Below are 20,827 nucleotides of genomic sequence, written 5' to 3' on the forward strand. Positions count from 1 at the left end.
AGTTTATCTCAGCTGCAAGGGTTACTGAAGGAGAGTCCCAGCTCTTCTCTTTGAAAATGTTGACTTTGAACTTGTGATGAGTTTTCTATAGTCAGTCTTTTATGAGCCAAACCAACATTGTTTCTGCAGGAAATGTTTTCTCTAACTTTAAAAGAATCAAATTATTTTGTTTTTAAATGTGTGTCTCTTGACAGTATAGGCCATTGTAGTCATTGGGAAACCTACTGAAAAAATAATTGTGTTGGTATCACTGCTGCTGCTAAATGATTAGCACTCTTTTTAAGGACAAAACTACTCAATAAGAACAGCTTTTTAAATTTTCAGTTCAGTTCAGTAGCTACAGAGGTATCATCAAATACATAGATATTTAGTATCTTTTTGGCACTTCTTACTGCCTTCTGTGATTATTACTTGTTAGCTTGAAGGTGCAGTTTTTATTTGACACACTTAATGGTATCTTACAGTATTGGCACATGTTAGGAGACAAATACAATTAGGCAAAAAAAAAATTGGAAGGAGACTTTGATAGTATTATTGTCTGGTGATCTTTTAGATCAGTAGATTTTATTGTGGGGATCCTGTGCAAGATGATCCAATGGGGTATAGGTATAAAATATTTAAATACATAGTTACAGTTTTTATTTCATCGTGTAAATTTCTCTCTTGCGTGTCTGTGCCATCCAGGTTAGTCCAGGCAGGAGGTGCCTTTACCCTGGCTTAGACTTCCTCTGTTGAGTTTAACATGATTCTCAGTAAGGCAGAATTAGCACTTACCTGTCAGCTGTTGCCTGTTATGAATCACATGTTGGGAACAATCATTTTTATTAACTGATTTAATATTTACTTTTTTTTTTAATAATATTTACATTTAGATTCAAGAAAGGTGGCTGCAGGATAACCTTACGTTAAGAAAAAGAAATGAAGAACTAAGAGAAGTTGAAGAAGAAAGAAAACGACATTTGAAGGAAATGGGTCAAATGCAGGTTTTACAAATGAAAAAGTATGTCTTTTACAATAGTCTTTAAAGGTCTATTATTGAATTGTGAAGAATATTCAATACATGTTTCTTAAAAATGATTTAAGCCTTTAGACTCAGTGTCCCTTAGATTTACAGGAAGGTGGATGAAGCTTTTATACAAATGTATTTCATGGTCTTATGAATTAAATTACTAAAGAAGTGATAGAATTTATAGTTACACTGCAGTGATGGGCAGGATTACAAATGCCAAGTCCCCAGATTTCTGCTAGACTGTGCCACAGGATAATGGTCCCAAGCAGAAAGCCTGTGGACCCAGCCTGGCTCAAAGCTCATACCGTCTGCAATATTGCCAAAGCAATTTGACATTGGAGACCCATTTTACATGGTCCCAGTTGCAATTATGTGACAACCAGGGAGGGTTTTTTGGTTTTGGTTTTGTTTTAAGATTACCCTGATTCTTCTTTCGTCTGCTTTTCTTGGTATATAACAATGATTTTTTCATCCATTCAGACAATATTAAGTACAATTGATCTTTTTCAAGCCTTTCTTCAACCAGAACACCACAAAAATGTCAACAAAAGGGACAGTCATGCCAATTATGAAAGGATGTTCATAAACTTGACAGCAGTGCCTGGCATATAAGAGGGTGCTTAATAAGTTATTGTTAAATGAATGAAGATTTTTAAAGCATACCTTAAAATCTGTATTATGTACCAACTTATCAGAAAAGTTTGGGTATCTTTTTTGGGTCAGTGTTTTACTTTTTGTAATACTTGTGTGAGAATTTTTTTCATAGAGGAGTATAAATTTTTAGTAGGTATTACTATAGAAATTAATAGTTTGAGATAAGATTATATCTGTCTTTGACATTATTAACAAAATTATGACAACTGTTATATTATTGGTAATTATACACTCTCAGTTCTCAGTCCAAAGTTTGTGAATTTCTAATATTAATCACCAGGAGTTCTTAGTCAATGTCTAAAACTCAGGAGCTTTCTCACCGTTCACATGTTGTTAGCGTTCTTTATTCAGCACACAGAAATGAAATGTTTAGAAACCTGGATGCTTCAGAGATTGGGAAGGAAGAAAATGTTCTTTCCTACTGAAGCCTTAAGTAAAAAGCAAGAAGAGACTCTGTTACCATAAGCTGATTGCTAAGGAGAGTGGGAACTGATATTTATCTCCCTAAAGAGATCTGGCTTTTCCACTTCTGGCTGCTGAAAATGGACATTTGTCATTTTTCCCTTTTATAGTGAACATCAGAACTTGGAAGAAAAAATAGAGAATATAAAAAGAAATCACAGTTTGGCGATAGGACGACAGAAAGGTTATGAGGACGAAATTATTCACTTTAAGAAAGAACTTCAAAAACCTCAATTTCGAGATGCCGAGGAAAAGTATAGAGAAATGATGATAGTTATGAGAACAACAGAGCTTGCAAACAAGGATCTGGACATTTATTATAAGACCCTTGACCAGTAAGTATTGAACTGGGAATTTGGTTCCCTTTGCAGTGAAAATCAACTAGCATATTTTAGTCATATCTTCCTCCTTTTTTACTTTTTAATTATGTTTCACACATATAAAAAAATGGAAAAATACATGTATGTGTATATGCATACATGCTGAAGTAATGAAGGTAATAAAGCATATTAATATTAAGGATCAGTCATGATACCACCCCCCCATTCATCCCAATCCAGGAACTCAACCATTATCACTAACTGGCATCCACTGAAATGCTCCTCCTTGCCTCAGTCTTCTGTCATCTCCACTCCCTGTAACCACAGGCACAGATTTTTGCTTTCTGTGCTTTAAAAAAAAAAAAAAACTTATGTGTTGTTTTTTTGAGCTTTCAAAAAAATATATTCTGTGTACTCTTCTAGGATTTGCTTTTTAAAATTTTTTTTTGTTTATGTTGCTTATAGCTATTCATTCATCTTCACTGATATACAGAATTCTGTTGTGGGAATATTACCATTATGTATCCATCCTCTTGCAGATGGACAATTCGGGTATTTTCCAGGTCTTTACTAATAGAACCTTGCTGCTAGGAACATTCTTGTCATGTCTTCCAGAGCACAGGTGTGAGAGAATCCCTAGAGTATATGTGGGGGTAAAATTTCTGGATTGTAGGATGTGCTCAATTTTACAGAATAATGTTAATTTTTTTGCCAAAGTATTTTTACTACTTTGCACCACTAGCAGAATATAAGGATTATTTTCTTGAGACATCCTCTAACTGATTTTGTCAATTTTTGCCAATCTAAGGGGTTTAAAATAGTGAATCACTGTGGTCTTCATCTGCAGTCTTCTGATTCCTAATATTGCTGGACACCTTTTTCATGTTTGACCATTTTGTTTTCTCTTTTAAATGTTTGTGTCTTTTAACTATATTTCATATATTATCAGTCATCTTACAGATTTGCAGGTGTTATTGATCTCTTCTGCATTTTAATTCCTTTTCAGTTATATGTATTACAGATACTTCCTCAAGCTTTTTAGGTTTATCTTTTCACTTTCTTACAGTGTCTTTTAATGGACAGATTTGATTTTAGGTCATCGAATTTAGCAATCTTTTCTTTTTTGGTTAGCTCTTTATGTGTCTTGTTTTAAGAAATCCTTCCCTACTCCTGTGTTTTCCTCTCAGAGTTTTAAAGTTTTGCTTTTCACATTTAAATACATTTAAGTGTTTAATCCTAAGCTGAATTTTATGTTCAATGTGAGGCAGGAATTCAGTTCCATTTTTTCCCTTATGGCTGACCACTCATCCTGGCTCTGTTTAGTGAGGAGTCTCCTCTTTTCTTATTGATCTTCAGTGTCGCTCACGTCACCTGTCAGAATCCCACATGTGTGTGGGTCAGTCTGCGTTTTCTGTTCTGTTCATTGGTCATAGAGTCCATGAGCCATTGCCTAGACTGCCTTACTTACTGCACCTGTATAATGCGTTCTACATAAATAGAACTTCGTTCTTTTATGTAGTGAATTTTGTACTTTCAGTTCATAGTGATTGATTATTTAAAAGAGTTGTATCTTTTTTTCTACTTTCTTGTCTTCTGTGGAATTTTTCTTTATTCCTCCTTTTTCCCTTCTTTGGGTTGTAACGGATATATTCTACTTTTGTTATTTAGTTGTTTACCTTTAAATTTTTAACATGCATATTTTAAAAACAAATACATTGATTCTCAAAGTGGTTTTGGAGCAGCATTATCTGTGTCACTTGGAACTTATTACTGTGTGGAAATTAACAAGTATAGCTAAACTTTCAAGGTCCCGCTGATGAGTGGGATGTGAGGATGGAGAAAAAGGAGCCCTCATGCACTGCTGGTGGGATTGCAAATTGGTGCAGCCACTGTGGAAAACAATATGGAGGGTCCTCAGAAAAATTAAAAATAGAACTGCTGTATGACCCAGCAGTCCCACTTTTGGGTATTTATCCAAAGAAATTCAAAACAGTAATTCGAAAAGATATATGCACACCTATGTGCATTGCAGCATTCTTTACAATAAGCAAGATAGGGAAGCCATCTAGGTGTCCATCAATAAATGAATGGATAAAAAGGATATGGTACATATATGCAATGGAATTTTACTAAGCCTTAAAAAAGCATGAAAACTTGCCATTTGCAACAACATGGATGCACCTAGAGTGTGTTATTCTAAGTGAAATAAGTCAGAGAAAGATAAATACCATATGATTTCACTTATATATGGAATCTAAAAAACAAAATAAACATACAGAACAAGAACAAATGCATAAATACAAAGAACAAGCTGATAGTTGTTAAATGGGAGGGGGTGGGGCAGATGGGTGAAAAAGGTGAAGGGGATTAAGAATGTAATGACCAATTGGATTAATGACCAATAATACATTAAAAATGGGTAAAAGACACAAATGTTTCCGAGAGGAAACAACAATCAAACATGAAAAGATGTTCAGCAGCATTAGAAATCAGGGACTGCAAATGTAAGAAAACAAACTGCCAGTTATAGAAGTAATCATGCGGTTATATAAATCATAAGGTATGTGGCTAATCACTGTTGTTGTATATCTGAAAGTAATATAGTATTGTATGTCAACTATAATTTTTAAAAAAATTTTTTTAAATCACAAACTCACTGAAATTTAAGGGGGAAAAAAATGACCAGACCCTTGAATTTGACAAAATGGAGGTTGTTAATGACTTTGAGGAGCATCTCAGTGGCTTGGTTAGAACTGAAGCCTTGAAGTTGGATGAGGAAAAGATGGGTTAAAGAAATGGAGACAGACAGTATAGACAATTCTTACAAAACCTTCTTCTGTGAAGGGGAGCAGAAAAATGGGGTGATAGCTTGAGGGGCCCAGTTAGAGAGCTAGGTTTTAAATTTTACTTGCACATATTCTGCTATAAGGTAACTCTTCCTCTTACTCAGTCACTGACCTGCAGACCTGGTTTCATGTGCACTGACTGAATGGAAAAGTGCAGTTAGGAGCCCTCCAGCTATCCCTGCAGATCCTGCGAGCCAGGACAGCCAGAAGAAGAGGAATTTCCTCCGAAGGCACACATTCACTCCAAAATCCCTGTTCCGTCTTCTTTTGTCAGGCTCTGGAAAGACAGAGACATCATACGCTGTTCCTCCTGCAAACTGCTAACAGTCCAGCAGGGGAGACCATGGCAGGTGCCCCCTAGTCTGTGTTGCCCTGGGCCTTGAATAAGGAAGAAAGGGCATCTCTGTAGAGAAAAGTGCCTCTATCTCAGAGGCATCGCACTGAGCCAGATGAGGCATGTGAGGGGACTGTGGGAGCAGGGGTACAGGGTGCTTCCCAGCAGTCCGGCTCACTGAAGGAACCAAGCCCAGCTGTGTACTGAGGTCTGTTATCTGGTAATCAAATGGATTCTACTAAATGAGAAGGAAAGAAGTGGTACAGATTTCCCCCAAATTGAGTCTGGGTTAGCTTCCGCTTGCAACCAATGGCCTTCTTCAGGTTTATACTATGAGCTTTAAATTTGCCTTCTCACCTAGAAGAATGTGAGGTCCAAAATTTCCCTCATTGTTTCACCTCTTAGAATGAAGCATGCACTCAGTGTAATTGTTGCATTTAGCTGTCTATTTAAGGTAACACAGGAAATTAGCAATGCATTTTCAAGAAGAACTGATTACCATCTGTTATTAGTAATCATCTAAAAACATCGCTGATTATAGGCATTGCCAATGGTCAGAGACACACTGGCTAAGAAGGGGGAAAAGATTCATCATTGAGAATATATTATTCCTTGCCCCTTAATAGAATACACCAATTAAAGTTAAATGATTTTAGAATATATCAAAGTACACTGTTCTACCCTATGTCAATCTTCCACTGTCATTCTTCCCCACACGTGGACTGCTGCACATTAAGCCACACCTGCTGAGACTCACTGGAAACATGTAACTTTCACAGTTTTGCATTCAAGGCAACCAACTCTGAATCTGTTCAGAACTTGGCTCCCTAACTTCTGGGGCTCAGCCAGGGCTCACTTCTCACAGCCACCGTTCTTGTCCTCACCATGAATACAGGCCAGTTTCACAGGCCTGGGCCCCTGTGGCATCAAGCCAGTAGATTACAAAGCCAAAGAGGGCCAGACTTTTCCCACTCAGTGCAGTTTTTTCAACCAAGTGTTTATCTTACAGTAGTGGTTGAACCATTGCCTGAATTTTAAAAGCCGTTTTTGGGGGAGTCTGGCTAAAGGAAACTAGTGTGTTTTAAGAATTTAATAGTCTTAAGGGTTTTATCTAGAAAAAGAGGTCATTTTTCTTTTAAACGTGCAACTTAAATTTGGCAAATTAGGGGTTTTGAGTTCGGCCAGGTAATGAAAAATCATTAGTTGGGGATGTGAAACTCAATAGAACATGATACTTATGATGCTATTTCCTTTATACAAGAGGGCTTCCGCAGACCTAAATGTTGGGACACAGGAAGTTCTCACAGGGGTATCAGGGCAGTAGGGAAGAGTATCCAATGTAATAATGAATAACAATGGTCATAGCCAATTTTTTAGCAACCTATATATCTCAAAGTTTGGTACAATTTAAATTTTTATTAAATCCTCAGTTGAGGATATGTCTTGATTTTAGAGAGAGGAAAGGAGAGAAAGAAACATCAATGTGAGAGAAACATTAACCCGTTGCCTCCTGTATGTGCCCCGACCAGAGACTGAACTCGCAACCTTTTGGTGGATGGGGCAACATCAATTCAACCAAGCTGCCCAACCAGGGTGCACAATTTTAAATACAAGGATGAGGGTAATATTGTTGGAAAATGTCTTATGTTAAGTATAATCTTTTCTGCTTTTTTCCAACTTGGTTAATTTTTATTATCTTAATAGTTTTTTTATACTTCTGAACTAATATTTTTTATTAGTAAGGCATTCTTGTATTTGGCCATTTTAATCAATATTTTATTCAGTAAAATAGCTTGAGATGGAAAATCTGATTTAAGATTTACCATTTTATGTACATTTCTGATTTTGAGCATTAATTCAAATTTTGTAAAATGGTAGCTAATCTTCCTTAGTGCCTTAAATCCTGGAGATGGTTTAAATAATGAAAGAAGCAGGACCTAGAAAGGTATTCCTGGCAAGTGAGGTTTTGGTCTATTTTGATGATATTTTTCCAACCCTTTAGATATCTGCTCTCTAATGCCTCCATTTCAGGCGTTCAGTTCTCTGCCAATGGCTAATTCCTTAAGTGATTTAAAAAGTGGCCTCAGAACAGCAGCAAAAAGCCTGAACTAGCTCGGTGGATTGAGTGTGGACCTGCAAACCAAAGGGTTGCCAATTTGATTCCCAGTCAGGGCACATGCCTGGGTTGCAGGCCAGATCTGCAGTTGGGGGCGTGCGAGAGGCAACCACACATTGATGTTTCTCTCCCTCTCTTCCTCCCTCCCTTCCCCTCTCTCTAAAAAATAAAATCTTAAAAAAAAAACCAAAAAAATAAAAACGCTGAACTACTGTCCTGGGGAGGCCTAATATGCGTCATGTGTGATATCAAACTAGAACATATGTATACTTAGGAAGAAGATAATTCAGAAACTTACAGAAGCTTTTCATTAAATGTCCCAGTGTGGGAGGCAGTTGGACAGCTTAGAACAAAAAGGAGAAATCATCTCGTTGCTGGGGCAGCAGCCATGGTGCACAGAGGTGCTAAAGGACCGTGTAGTCAGCCTCACATTTAAAGGAGGTGGCTGTATAAAGGAACAGGAGGGACACAATGGCTGCAGCTGCACAAGTTACACTGAAACAGACCTCTTTCGATTTCTCTTTCTCTCGACTGTTTTTTAGAGCAGTTTTAGGTTCACAGCAAAATTGACCAGAAAGTACAGAAATTTCCCATATACTCCCCCAACCCAACAACCATAGACTCCCCCACTATCAACATCCTTCACCAGAGTGGTCCATTTGGTGAACCTACACTGACATGTCATAATCACCCAAAGTCCATAGTTTACGTTAGGGTTCACTGTTGGCGGTGTACATTCTATGGGTTTGCACAAATATATAATGACATGTATCTCCCATTACAGTTATCATACAGGATAGTTTTGCTGGCACGTCTTTTTGTCTTTCTGGCCTTGTGGTGCCCTCTTTCAAACAGGAAATTGGTAGGCCCTTGTCATTTGTGAGGATCACATCCTAAGACTTTCAAGGATCACCAGTTATCAATACTACTAAAGCCTCATTAAATGCCACAGATTGTTAGTGAAATTTTTAAGGAAATCTTTCAGATTAAGTATAAAACCAAATAAATTATAGACCACTATATTCTTAGAACTTAGACTTTTCATTTTCTTCTGGGAACCAGTTTTCACAAATGATAGCACTTCATTTGAGTTAGTATATGCATTTAACTGAGCAACATGCACTCCAGGCACGTGGTGGGGCTGATGCAAATAGCCAGACAGCCACTTACCTACAACAGTTTCCAGCCCCTGAAATTCCTCTCTTGACCTCAGCAGAATGATTGTTTACTAGAGGTCATGGGCCTTCAAGGTCATTCTTAAATGTTAATATCTTACAAAGTCCAGGTGCAAAAAAGTGTGTGAAGTTCATGTTTGGGCCTGTGTTTGTTAACCTGCAATCCGTTCTCCCAGGGTTTCTGCACCTACTGTTTCAGAGCTGCTGTTTTTCCTCAGCCCCTCCTGAGACTTCCTTGCTCTTACCTGTGTTCCTGTGATAGTTTCCCCATCTCTTCATCCCTCCCACCCCCATTATACAGTACTTCCACCAGGTTAATTTTCTTAAAGGTGGTGGTCTCTATTCCCTGCTCATTTTAGGACTGACTTCCACCTGGCCTTGAACATTTTGCCTCTCAATACTGCGTTCTAAGCAAACAGAACACTTTGTTCCCTTAAGACAACTTTCATTTTCCCATGCTGGTTCTCCTCCTTGGGATGCTACCTTGATGAAGCCCTTCCCAAGCAAATGTAATTTTTCCTCCTGTGTACTCCATAATATTTTGTACGACTTACACCACTTAACCCGTTCAGCCTTGTATTACAGATCTTTATGCTTCTCTCTATACCATTACTATACAGATCACAGGACACGGTTCATGTTGGACTTGTTCATTTCCATGATGCTAACATTTATTTAGCATTGAAGTACATTGGTGACATATTTTCATTTCCCTCACAGCGCCTTTGCATGTATATATACAGAAATATATCTTTTAAAATTTTATGTGAATAGTATCACACTAGGTATTTTTCTTTCTTTTAACATGTGATGAAAATCTTCTATGTCCATTATATATAAGGACCTCATTTTTAATGGCTACATAATCTATAAAATGGGTGTTAACCTACTTTATTAACCTCTGATGGACATATTAGGAAGCTTTTAGATGTTTGCATTACAGATAGTGCTACAATGTATGTATGTCTTTGCACACTTGTGCAGATACACTAGAAAGATAGCTTCTTAGAAATAGAGTTAATGGGTCAGAGGGTACGTACATTTTTAAGTTATTGCCGAATTGCCTTCCAAACACACAAAATTTGTATCCACCAGCAGTGTATGAAAGTACCCGTTTCTGCATTTCATATTATCAGCCTTTTTAATTTTTGCCCATCCGTTACACAAAATGCTCATTTTAATTTACATTTCCTTGTTTACTAGTGAGAATAAACATTTTTACATACTTCGGCTATCTCTATTTCTTCTCCAGAAATTGTCTATCCATATCTCTTTGCCAATTTTTCTATTAGGCTGTCTTTTACTCAGTGATTTGTACCACTTTTTAAATATATATTCTGGATATTAACCCTTTTCATATATGTTACAAATAGTTATTCCTAGTTTATCATTGTCCTTTAACTTTCTTTATGCTGTTATTTGTGACTTATAATTTTTAGGTAGGCAAATCTTTAGTTTTATTTCTAGCTTCTCGATTTAGAAGGGCCTCCCTAATCCTAAGGTTATAAAAATGTTTTCTTCTGATAGTTTAACTCAACTTTTTAATTCATTTGGCTTTTATTTGAGGTTTAATAAAGGATAGTGATATAAGTTTATGTTTCTCTTCTCTCCAACACTATTAAAACCTTTCCTATTGATTTAAAATGTTAGTTATAAACTAAAGTTCTGTATGTATTTGGTTTTGTTTCAGTTTCATTCCTGTCCCAGTACTGTGATTTTATTCTTTTGCATTATTCTTTTGAAATATGAACTTTAGAGTCATCTTATGGATTTCATTTTTAAAATGTTTTTAATCTTGTTGGGAGTTTGTTTGGATTGAACTTACTTTATGGATGACTGAGGAGAATGAACATCTTTACAGTATTGACTCTCCCATAAGTAAGTCTCTTATTTAATCCTATTAGTCCTCTTGTAAAGTTGTATACCTTTTCCCTTTAAATCCTTTACCTTTTGTTAGATTTCTTCCTAGATATTTCATATTTTTTATTGCCACTGTGAATAGGATCCTTTTTTCTGTTGTTTCTTATTGGATTTTGCTACTAGATAATAAAACATTAATTTCTAGGTATTTTATTTCTGACCACCTTATTAGTCTTAATAGTTTTTCAGTTGATTTCTTAGCTTTTCTGAGTACACAATTATATCACCTGCAGAAATAATAACATGTTTTGGGCTTCCCCCTACCCCCTTTCTTCTACTTTTTAAAAATTGTCTTCCTGAATTATTAGGGGTCTCTAGGATATTATTTTAGGGTACCATAATAAGAAGCATCTTTCTCATGTTCTTATTTTTAGGAGGAACACTTCTGTATATTTTAACATTAATTTGATGTTTCTGTGGATATATGATAGAGTCATTTTGTCAAATTAAGAAAATTTTCTTCTGTTTTTCACTGGGTTTTATCAAAACTCAGTGTTATACTTTTTTTGAATCTAATTTTTTCTTTCAATCCATTAATGCAATGAATCATCTTAATTTTTTGTTGTGTTATTCTTGCTTTCTTGGGAAAAACATTACTTGGTTATGATATATTGTTTTTAATACTCTACTAAATTTGATCTTATTTAGAATGTTTGTTTCTAGTCGTAAGCAAAATAAGCTTATCCATTTTTTCTCTTTCTATTTATGTTTCATTTTGCTATGTAATATGTTATATACTTGAGAGTTAAGTGTAACAGTGTACCTTTAAGATTTGATAACATTTACTCATAAAACTGTCTGAGCTTGGTGGCCTTAAAGATGGCATTTTGACTACCTTTTAAATTTTTAATTATCGTATTCAAGGGCTCTTAATATTCTACCCACTTTTCTCTGACCTTGAACGAGTTACTACATCAAATCTCAGTTTTCTTAATGGGAAATGGGGATTACCAAACCTGACTCTCCCAATATTGTTGTAAGGATTAAATGAGGTAGTATGATTGTTTACACAAAAAATGTGCCTCCCATAAGGTACTGCTCATCAGTAGGAACCACTATTATCATTGTTCTTCCCTCAAGTGGATTAATGCATGATAATTACTGTAAGCATCCGCAGCTGTTGCGCAGTAGGGTTGTTAACTCCAGACTAGACAGAGGATACAGCCCAGGGAGCATCCACTCCGTCTGACACACCTGTGGGTGCATCTGGACCTTTCTCAGTGCTGTCTCTCAGCACACCTGCCCGTGGCCAGGATGCACCCCCTCAGCTGTACAGGGAGCGCGGCAGAGGCTGTCTGCACCAGGGACCCCCGCCCCACCTGGAGCTTGTTCTCCACATGGGGAATGCTTACTTACGTTATTTATGGAAGACTTCTAACTTGTACGGAATGATAACTTTAATAAAAAGTCATTTGAAAAATCAGGACTATAATAGTATATAAAACTATGGATTAAATGATTGGTCCCAAAAACATTATCTGACGTTTTGTATGTGTTTGTTTGTTTAGCAAATATTTAGAAGTTTTGTCTCTGTCCTTTGAAAGGAATATAAAATGTTAGGCTGAAACAGATGCATAAAGTAGAAAATGGAGACTTATTGTATTCTCATCAACAAGCAGCATATGGTTTTTTTTCCAGTCTATTACTTGAAAATCCTTCATCTGATATTTAAAATGTATTTATGTTGAGTCATTTCTTTCTCTTTTGCTGGTGAACCAGAAGATCATGAAATGATTATGCAGAGGCAGAAGCATTACGTTCAGTTTCTTTTTTTGTATATATCAGATAAGAGGCTTGCAAGTGGAAGTCAGGCCACCTCACATCCTTTGTATGGTTGTGGCACTGATGTGTGCCTGTTTGTCACCGTGCAGCATCTGTTAGTTCATAAACCTGCTTCCAGAGAACCTAAGGGCCTTTTGATGAAAGGAGGCAGTACTGAGAATAGTGTTAGATTCTGAAAGGCTACTTTTGGTTTTACAAATGTTTCTTTCCTTCTTTTTAGTGTTTAGAAAGTACTAGTTTTTTTAAGTGTTGCAAGGGGGTGGGAGAGGTGTACATATTTAGAGTTAGGATTTCTGAATCTTCAGTGAGAAAGGGAAAATAAAAAGTTTTGAGGTTTAGCTCAGCTTAAACCTCTAAATCACCCTTTGTGAACTAAAGCTTCTAGATAAAAAGCTCACGGATCTCAGGAGTAAAAGCAACCTGAGAGGCTGACTTTTGGTAAACCTTATAGTAATAGAAGAGAAAAAGGCAGCAGTTCCAAAGATTTGCCTATTTCCCCAGAGAGTAAGGAACCCTGTACACCTCACCCCTCTTTAACTCACTCCCTTCCATTCAGCAGGTCTTCCTGTAGTCTGTGGGCATCTATAGAAAGTTATGCCTAAGAAAAAGTCTATTAAAAAACTTTTCTGAAATTTTCACAGTATTTATGTGTGTATTGGGGAGTGTTTGTCATATCATAAAGAGTAAAAATGGGGAAGTGTAGGGGCCCTGGAGCGCTGGAAAAATGGCAGTTTTCATTACTAGCCAAGCAGCAAGGTTTTGGTCCTGTTTATTTTTTCCAGCTCTTATTTCAATGGTAATAGTAGGATATAGTATCAGGGAAGTTACTTCATGATACTGTTATGACCTTACTTACATTATTGTATATTTTCTTATAAATTTCACATTATTATTCCATTAAAGTACCAATGGCTTTTTTTCTAGAGCAATAATGAAATTTCACAGTATGAAAATGGAAGAAATCAATAAAATCATCCGTGACCTTTGGCGAAGCACCTACCGTGGACAAGGTAACGGACATGGTGCGGACAAGCACTCTTGCAAAGCCCTGTCCCTGCTCTTGCCCCACCCGGCTTCTCAGCATGCCAGTACTACCTCCTGGACCCTTACTGAACATCTCTTTGATGTTTTCTAAGAATTCTTATCTTGACAATATCCTGTAGCAAGAACAAAAGGCAAAGGTTTCTATTCCAGGGCCTGACAGGACTTACATATTTGGGTACGATGCACATTAGATTTAGCTGATGACATAATAGGTTCTGTGGAGTGTCAATAGGGATGAGCAAAACGAGATAAGAAAACCATCAGGAGGAAACTGCTAATGGAGGAGCTAGGGAAGGCAGAGCTGAGACTGAGGGTTGGGATATCTGGGTTCCTTCTTGCCAGGAATCTTCACAAATCTTCTCAGCCAGGGAGATGGGTTCCAGATGAGCCAGGGCTTTCCCTATAATGTCAGCCTCACTCATTGCTCCTAGGCTTACTTGATAATGTTTGCAAAGGACAATAGGCCACACAGTGTAGGTTCCTCTGAAACCTTCTTCCTTTTGTGTCAGATATTGAATATATAGAAATTCGGTCTGATGCCGATGAAAACGTATCAGCTTCTGATAAACGGCGGAATTACAACTACCGCGTGGTGATGCTTAAGGGGGACACAGCCCTGGATATGCGTGGACGGTGCAGTGCTGGACAAAAGGCAGGTATCGCAGGAACCTCAGGGCCACTTGACCCAGGGAACTGTCAGAGGGAAGCAATTGTCAGTGCACATTGCCAAGGTCACATTGAATGCTGGGAGCTCCTTACGCTGCTCCTGGCTGCCATGTAGGTGAGTCAGGATCCACTTTCCTCTTTATGCTCCCCCACTTCTAACCAGTGTTTCCTGCAGCATTAGTTAAGTTAGGCTTTGGGGAGAAGGGCCTGAAACATTCTCACAGGGTAGACTAAATATGAAACAAGGAGCTGAAGGCCGTTGTTTTACAGCATTCCTGATGAGGTTAAGTTAAGACACTGCTATTTTATGTGCCACCAAGAAAGAAGAAGGCCGTTGTTATAAGGTGCCTCCTGATTTCAGAGAAGAGTGGGCGAGAGGGCAGATGTGCTTTAGAATCAGTGACATATACTATAAGCAAACCAGATCCCAGGCTGAACCAGATGAGGCATTACAGTACATGAGAGCCTCATTGAGAAAGCAGTCCCATTATAGGACTGAGTCCCCCAACACCACCCTGCCCCACCTTGGGGCCTGCAGACCATGCTAAAGAAAGGTCTCTCTGAGCCAAAGGCCATGATACTCATAGGCACCTCTCCCCTGCCACTGCCACACACAGAGATCAGCTGCTGGGCAGGCCTCCTGGCTCCACAAGGGCTCTGGGAGGATGACTGAGGGCAGGGATGGCGCACAGGGCAAACGAGGAGGAGGAGGAAGGTCTAGCATTGGGAAGTGGGACCTGCATCCCCGGGGAACAGGGCTTAGTCCTTTCACTGTGCACAGGTTTATACCCAATACGTCACAGATTCTCGAGCTTCCTCCCTTCAGATTGGAAGCAGATTATATTGATAACAACTCTGGACCCTTGATTTCCTTAACAAATTTTTAAAATTCTAGAAATAGATGCTCACATTACCTAAGTGATTTTCATAAATAGTTTTAGATTTTTACCTGAAGACACTCTACACATGTATGTATTTTGTTGTCAGCCCAGATAACTATACCAATTTAAGGCATCTGCAGATTATTATCTTAATCATAGTCTGCAAAAAAAAAATGACAAATTTGTGATCTCTAATCAGTATCCCCTACTTGGCTCTGATGATTTTTAGTGGTAATTATGAATGGGAAAGTATAGTTTGAAACATGTTTCTTTGGATTAAAAATAATTTCAAAAATAGTTTTTGAACAAAAGTAGGTTTCCTGTAGCTACTCTAAACTATAAAAATTAATTAGCAATAATTGCTTCCCTGGTGTTGGGGGAGAAGACAGACAAATGGTTCAGTAGAGGTGGGCCAGGCCCTCCTTAGACGCCACTCTGAGTAGGTGGTGGTGGAGGTGGCAGCGGTGGGAGTCCAGTGCCCCAGGAAGTCCCTGTGCAGAGGGCTGTGCTGTGGCCCTGGCCTCTGCCATCTGCTGGCCTGCCCTGGGCATTCGAGAGAAGCTATGAACTGCTCTGAGATTACTAACTAACTTGCTGATTCTCCTTCACTCTCAGATTCAGGGGAGAGGGAATTTACAGCTTCCACAAAAGTGGTTTAGACTTCCTAGAATTGTCCTTCACTCTTAATTCTGGGCCCTTATACCTTCAGATGGTTTCAGCTGGACTTGAGGGGTTTAGTATTAGGTTTCTGTGAACCATGAAAGTGCCTCGGTTTCATTTGCTTGGATTTCTTAAGGTGAGTTTCAATGATACCGCACTTCTGCACTCCTGATACTTTGGCCCAGAAATTCATCTGTCTTTCTGTCTCAAAATTATATACAGAAACACGTATGTGTGGGTTGGAGTGTGATGCAAGTCAGGTGCCTCTTTGCATCACAGAACATAGAGACAAGACTAAGAGTGAAAAGGTCTCTGAGGCTCTGGAAAATGTAATATGTCCAAGTTTTCTAATCTTATCAGGAAAATAAAATAGGTTGTGAATTTTTAAGGTTGTGAATTTTATACCATTATTAAAATTATTAGTTACAGATAAATGGTACTGTATTGCCTTTCTGATTCACAACTATGATTACAAGTTTTGTTATAGCCAATGTGTTTGGGGAAGGGGGAATCAGCATTGCTTTTAGCGTTGTATTTTCTTGCAAATGATAAGCTGAAGTGATGCACCTGGCACTTCTTGGAAGGCATGAGAGTCCGATCACAGTGCCTGCTCTCCCAAATCAAACAGAGTGATTTACCTAAGGTCAGTGACCCTGTGACCTTTCCCGTCCACAGGGATTAAGCCAGGTCTCCATGCTTTCCTGAGTGAGTGCGGCACAGCTCAGCTTTGGTGCTCTTTTCCAGGTGTTGGCCTCTCTCATCATCCGCCTGGCCCTGGCGGAGACGTTCTGCTTGAACTGCGGCATCCTGGCCTTGGATGAGCCGACAACAAATCTTGACCGAGAAAACATTGAATCTCTTGCACATGCTCTGGTTGAGTAAGTTTCTCAAATTTGGGGACAGGTTATGATCATTTTAAAGACAGATGAAGAGAATTCTGTGGTGAAGCCCCTCTCTAGATGTATCTTCCTTGGAGAAGCTGGGTGCCTTTCTCTTTTGATAGTAGTTATTCAGAGTTTTTAAGAAGAACTAGCTGGTGACCAGCAGCAGTAGACACATCCTACACGTCCCACATGTGTTCATAGGGAAACTCATGGTGGGAGTTCTCTGGCTTGGCTTTCCTGTAAATCCACCTGGGCCCCGTCTCCTGTACCAGACTTAGCGTGACTTGCTAAAACATTCTGAGTGGTGACAGTGGTTTTGGGCTGGCTCCCCAGCTTTCCACACATGTCAACATTGACGAGGCAAGACGGCTCTCATTCAAAAAGTATGTTAGTGGCTCAGTACAATCCAGACAAGGTAAACTTGCACACACCTTTGACCATGTTCACCTGGGGTGAGGGCAGCTGCAGCAAGAGGAGCCCTTGCCAAAGAACTGTGCTGGCAGAGGAAAAGCACGTCCCCTCAAGGAGGAAGCTATTTCAGGTGCCCCTGGCTCCAGCTAGACTCTTGGCAGACATCATACTTCCTGTCTGATAGCAGGGATTGGGCCAGAGGGAGAATGGGGCAGCCAGAGCACCTTTCTGCAGCTGTCTCCTAAAAGGCCTGTATGACCAGCAAGAAAGGGCTGGTGCTTTTGAAACCAAAGTGCGTCCAGCTCCAGGCAAGGGACAGATACAGAGTTAATTTCAGCTCTCAGCCTCTTAGTTACCCCAGCATGTAGATAATTAGCACAAATGTTCTCTGTACACCCACTCAGGACTCTGTGTCATACCAGTGATGCATCTAGTGACTGGTGGTGGCAGATTCTCAGTAGGCACAGCTCCTAAGGTGGCGGCAGGCCTTGCATATGTTATTCCCCTTGCCTATAGTCTGTCTTTACAAAAAAAATAAAGTATTTTCTTCCAGAGAAAACTAGTCACAGGTCAAGAAAACCCCAGGCTCAGGAATAAGACTCCTAGAGTTGAGCAGCACAGAGATTGAGGAAAACTCAGGAGAATGTTTCCACCTGCTGTGGTGAGAAGAAATTTGTGTTCTGAAAGAAACTCAACCATGTATTCTTACCAGTGCATAAGCCAGACCTACAGGAAGAGTCAAGCCATGCACCTGCACTGTCTGGAGAGGAGCTGGGACTCCTCCCTGGCTGGGCTGGAGGCAGGGGTCCCCCACCTCTCCCCACTTCCTGGGTCTGACACACACAGCACAGGAAAAGCCTGGTCACTGCACACAGCACGGCCAAGTGTCTGATAGGGTTCTCCGTGGCTTTTTCAAATAAAGGAAAGGGTTACTTATGCTCTTTAGTAACAACATGTTCTAAATATATTGTTTCAGGATAATAAAAAGTCGCTCACAGCAACGTAACTTCCAGCTTCTGGTGATCACTCATGATGAAGATTTTGTGGAGCTCTTAGGACGTTCTAAATATGTGGAGAAATTCTACAGGATTAAGAAGAACATTGATCAGTGCTCAGAGATTGTGAAATGCAGTGTTAGCTCCCTGGGATCTTACGTTCATTAAAAATACTTGAGATTTAATTGCCTTAGAAACACTGGTTCTCAGGCAACTGCTTATTTCTGGTATCAACTGAGTCAATAAGCAAATATGTTCTTTAAAAGCAGCTTTGTACCTAGGATTTTGAATGTCTGAGAGGTTCTAAAATTATTAAAATTGTTTCCCATGAGACTCGGACTAATTCTTGAACTTCACCCCTTCCAGGCAGCCTGACAGGCCTACAGGACTCAGCAGCAGCACAGCCGGCCTCGGCCTCGCTTCTGCCCTCCCTGGCACAAATATGGGATTCCCGAGGCTGGAGCTGCTCCCTTTCCCTTCCCAGCATTGTTGAGAAGTAGGTCCTCACTGCCCTGATGATTTATGGTTTTGGCATTTTTTAAAAATCATTGTTAAATGTTACCACTAAATTTATTTACTTGGATGTGGTTTTTAAAAACTGAGTTATTAGTGAATATTTTCTGAAGATGACCATAAATAATGAGATTTTAATGTATGGCTCCACTCTATAAATCTAGCCAACGAACCTCCTGCTTTGGGCCTCAGTTTCCCCAACTGAGATTTTAAGTAGTTGATTGAGCCTTTAGGGTTTCATGGGAACCTTAAGTTCAGTATTCACCATGTGCCCTCCCCACACATCCCTGTAGGTTATCATCCAGACATCGAGAGAGAGAGAGAGAGAGAGAGAGAGAGAGAGAGAGAGAGAGAGAGAAGTCCCCCACTGTGCACACCCCCCTGTGGACAGCTCTGACCAAGAGCAAGGTCTCCCTCACTGGGGGCCTGATCTGCCTGCATGAGGCTTGAACTCTCCTATGTGTCTACCTCGCATATCCTCCCAGCCTCACCCTCAACCCCATGGCTCTCCAAGTGTGCACTGTAGAGGGGAGGCAAGCAGGGCTCCCCGACGGAGTCAGGACCTGCTCCCAGTGTGGTCCAACCAGACCTGGGGGAGTGGGCCTCTCATTTCACTCCAGATGTCACTTCTTTTTTTTATTAAGTATATATAGTCTATTGTTCATGCTATTATAGTTTCCCCACATTTTCCCCCATTGTCCCCTCCACCCAGTACCCCACTTACCTCCAGCAGTCCTTCCCTTTAGTTCCTCCGTGAGTCGTTCATATAAGTCCTTATAAGTTCGTACTCACCCTTTCCTGTGTTATTCTTAACTTCCCCCTGTCTATTTTGTACCTACCGATTATTTGTCTTAATCCCTGCATCATTTCCCCTATTCTCCCTTTCCCGTTCCCAGCTGTTAGCCCTCCAAATGAGCTCCATACCTCTGACTCTGTTCCTGTTCTGGTGGTTTGCTTAGTTTTGTTTTGTTTTTAGATTCAGTTGTTGATAGTTGTGAGTTTATTGTCATTTTAATGTTCATAGTGTTGATCCTCTTTTTCTTAAATAAGTCCCTTTAACATTTCATATAATAATGGCTTGGTGATGAACTCCTTTAGCTTTACCTTGTCTGGGAAGCACTTCATCTGCCTTTCCATTCTAAATGATAGCTTTCCTGGATAGAGTAGTCTTGGTTGTAGGTCCTTGCTCTTCATCACTTTGAATACTTCTTGACAGTCTCTTCTTGCCTGCAAAGTTTCATTTGAGAAATCAGCTGATAGTCTTTAACCTTTGGAATTTTAATTATGATGTGTCTTGGTGTGGTTCTCTTTGGGTCCAACATGTTTGGGACTTCCTAGACTTGTATGTCTATTTCCTTTGCCAAATTTGGGGTTTTCCTTCATTATTTTTTCATATAAGTTTTCAATTTCTTGCTCTTCCTCTTCTGTCACCCCTATGATTCAGATATTGGCACTTGTGGAGATGTCCCAGAGTCATCTCTCCTCATTTTTTTTGAATTCTTGTTTCTTCATTCTGTTCTGGTTGACCGTTTATTCCATATGTTCCAAATCATTGATTTGAATCCCAGCTTCCTTCCCTTCACTGTTGGTTCCCTGTGGATTTTTCTTTCTTTCACTTCGCGTAGCCTTCATTTCTTCCCTTATGCTTTTGCCATATTCAGTGAGTTCTCTAAGGATCCTTATCACCAGTGTTTTGAACTCTGCATCTGATAGGTTGGCTATCTCTGTTTTGTTTAGTTCTTTTTCTGGGGTTTTGTTCTGTTCTTTCATTTGGGCCATACTTCTTTGCCTCTGCAATTTGGCAGCCTCCCTGTCTTTGTTTCTGTGTACTAGGTAGAGCTGCTTTGATTCCCTGTCTGGTGCATCTGCTAAGTTGTATGGGGGCGGAGCCTAGGTATTGCCGCTTTGTGGCATTTCACTGCTTTGTGGCTCTCTGTGGGGGAGGGGTTGGAGAGGGGACAGTGCCACTGCCTGGCTGCTGGAGGCTTGCTTGGCATTTGCCCTATTTCCAGTCACTTCACCCCATCCCATATGTGACTGGTGGCCCTCTAGCTTTTGCCCTGGTGGTGGTTCCCAGAGTGGGTGGGTTTGCATATGTTCTAGAATCATGCGAACCCTTTAAATAGACTCTCCTGAGAGAACAGCAGTTTCTTCT

General features: G+C 39.5%; 1 protein-coding gene across 2 annotated transcripts in view; it reads left to right on the forward strand.

Annotated features, from left to right (window-relative positions):
• The window catches only part of RAD50 (RAD50 double strand break repair protein), a 77,740-nt gene extending 59,250 nt beyond the window's left edge, over window positions 1–18,490 (forward strand). The window contains exons 20-25 of one of the 2 annotated variants that reach the window (XM_090288041.1): window positions 873–1,000; window positions 2,236–2,460; window positions 13,543–13,628; window positions 14,172–14,314; window positions 16,614–16,747; window positions 18,141–18,490. In XM_090288041.1, coding sequence (XP_090144167.1) covers window positions 873–1,000; window positions 2,236–2,460; window positions 13,543–13,628; window positions 14,172–14,314; window positions 16,614–16,747; window positions 18,141–18,327 — 903 coding nt within the window. In that variant the 3' untranslated portion in view covers window positions 18,328–18,490. Of the gene's footprint in view, window positions 1–872; window positions 1,001–2,235; window positions 2,461–10,606; window positions 10,789–13,542; window positions 13,629–14,171; window positions 14,315–16,613; window positions 16,748–18,140 lie in introns of those variants that run through there. The other variant, XM_090288042.1, reaches the window with a different exon arrangement.
• The last annotated feature ends 2,337 nt before the right edge of the window (window positions 18,491–20,827 follow it).

Source organism: Furipterus horrens, unplaced genomic scaffold (assembly GCF_987537825.1).
Source record: "Furipterus horrens unplaced genomic scaffold, mFurHor1.1.pri manual_scaffold_10, whole genome shotgun sequence".
NCBI lineage: Eukaryota > Metazoa > Chordata > Mammalia > Chiroptera > Furipteridae > Furipterus > Furipterus horrens.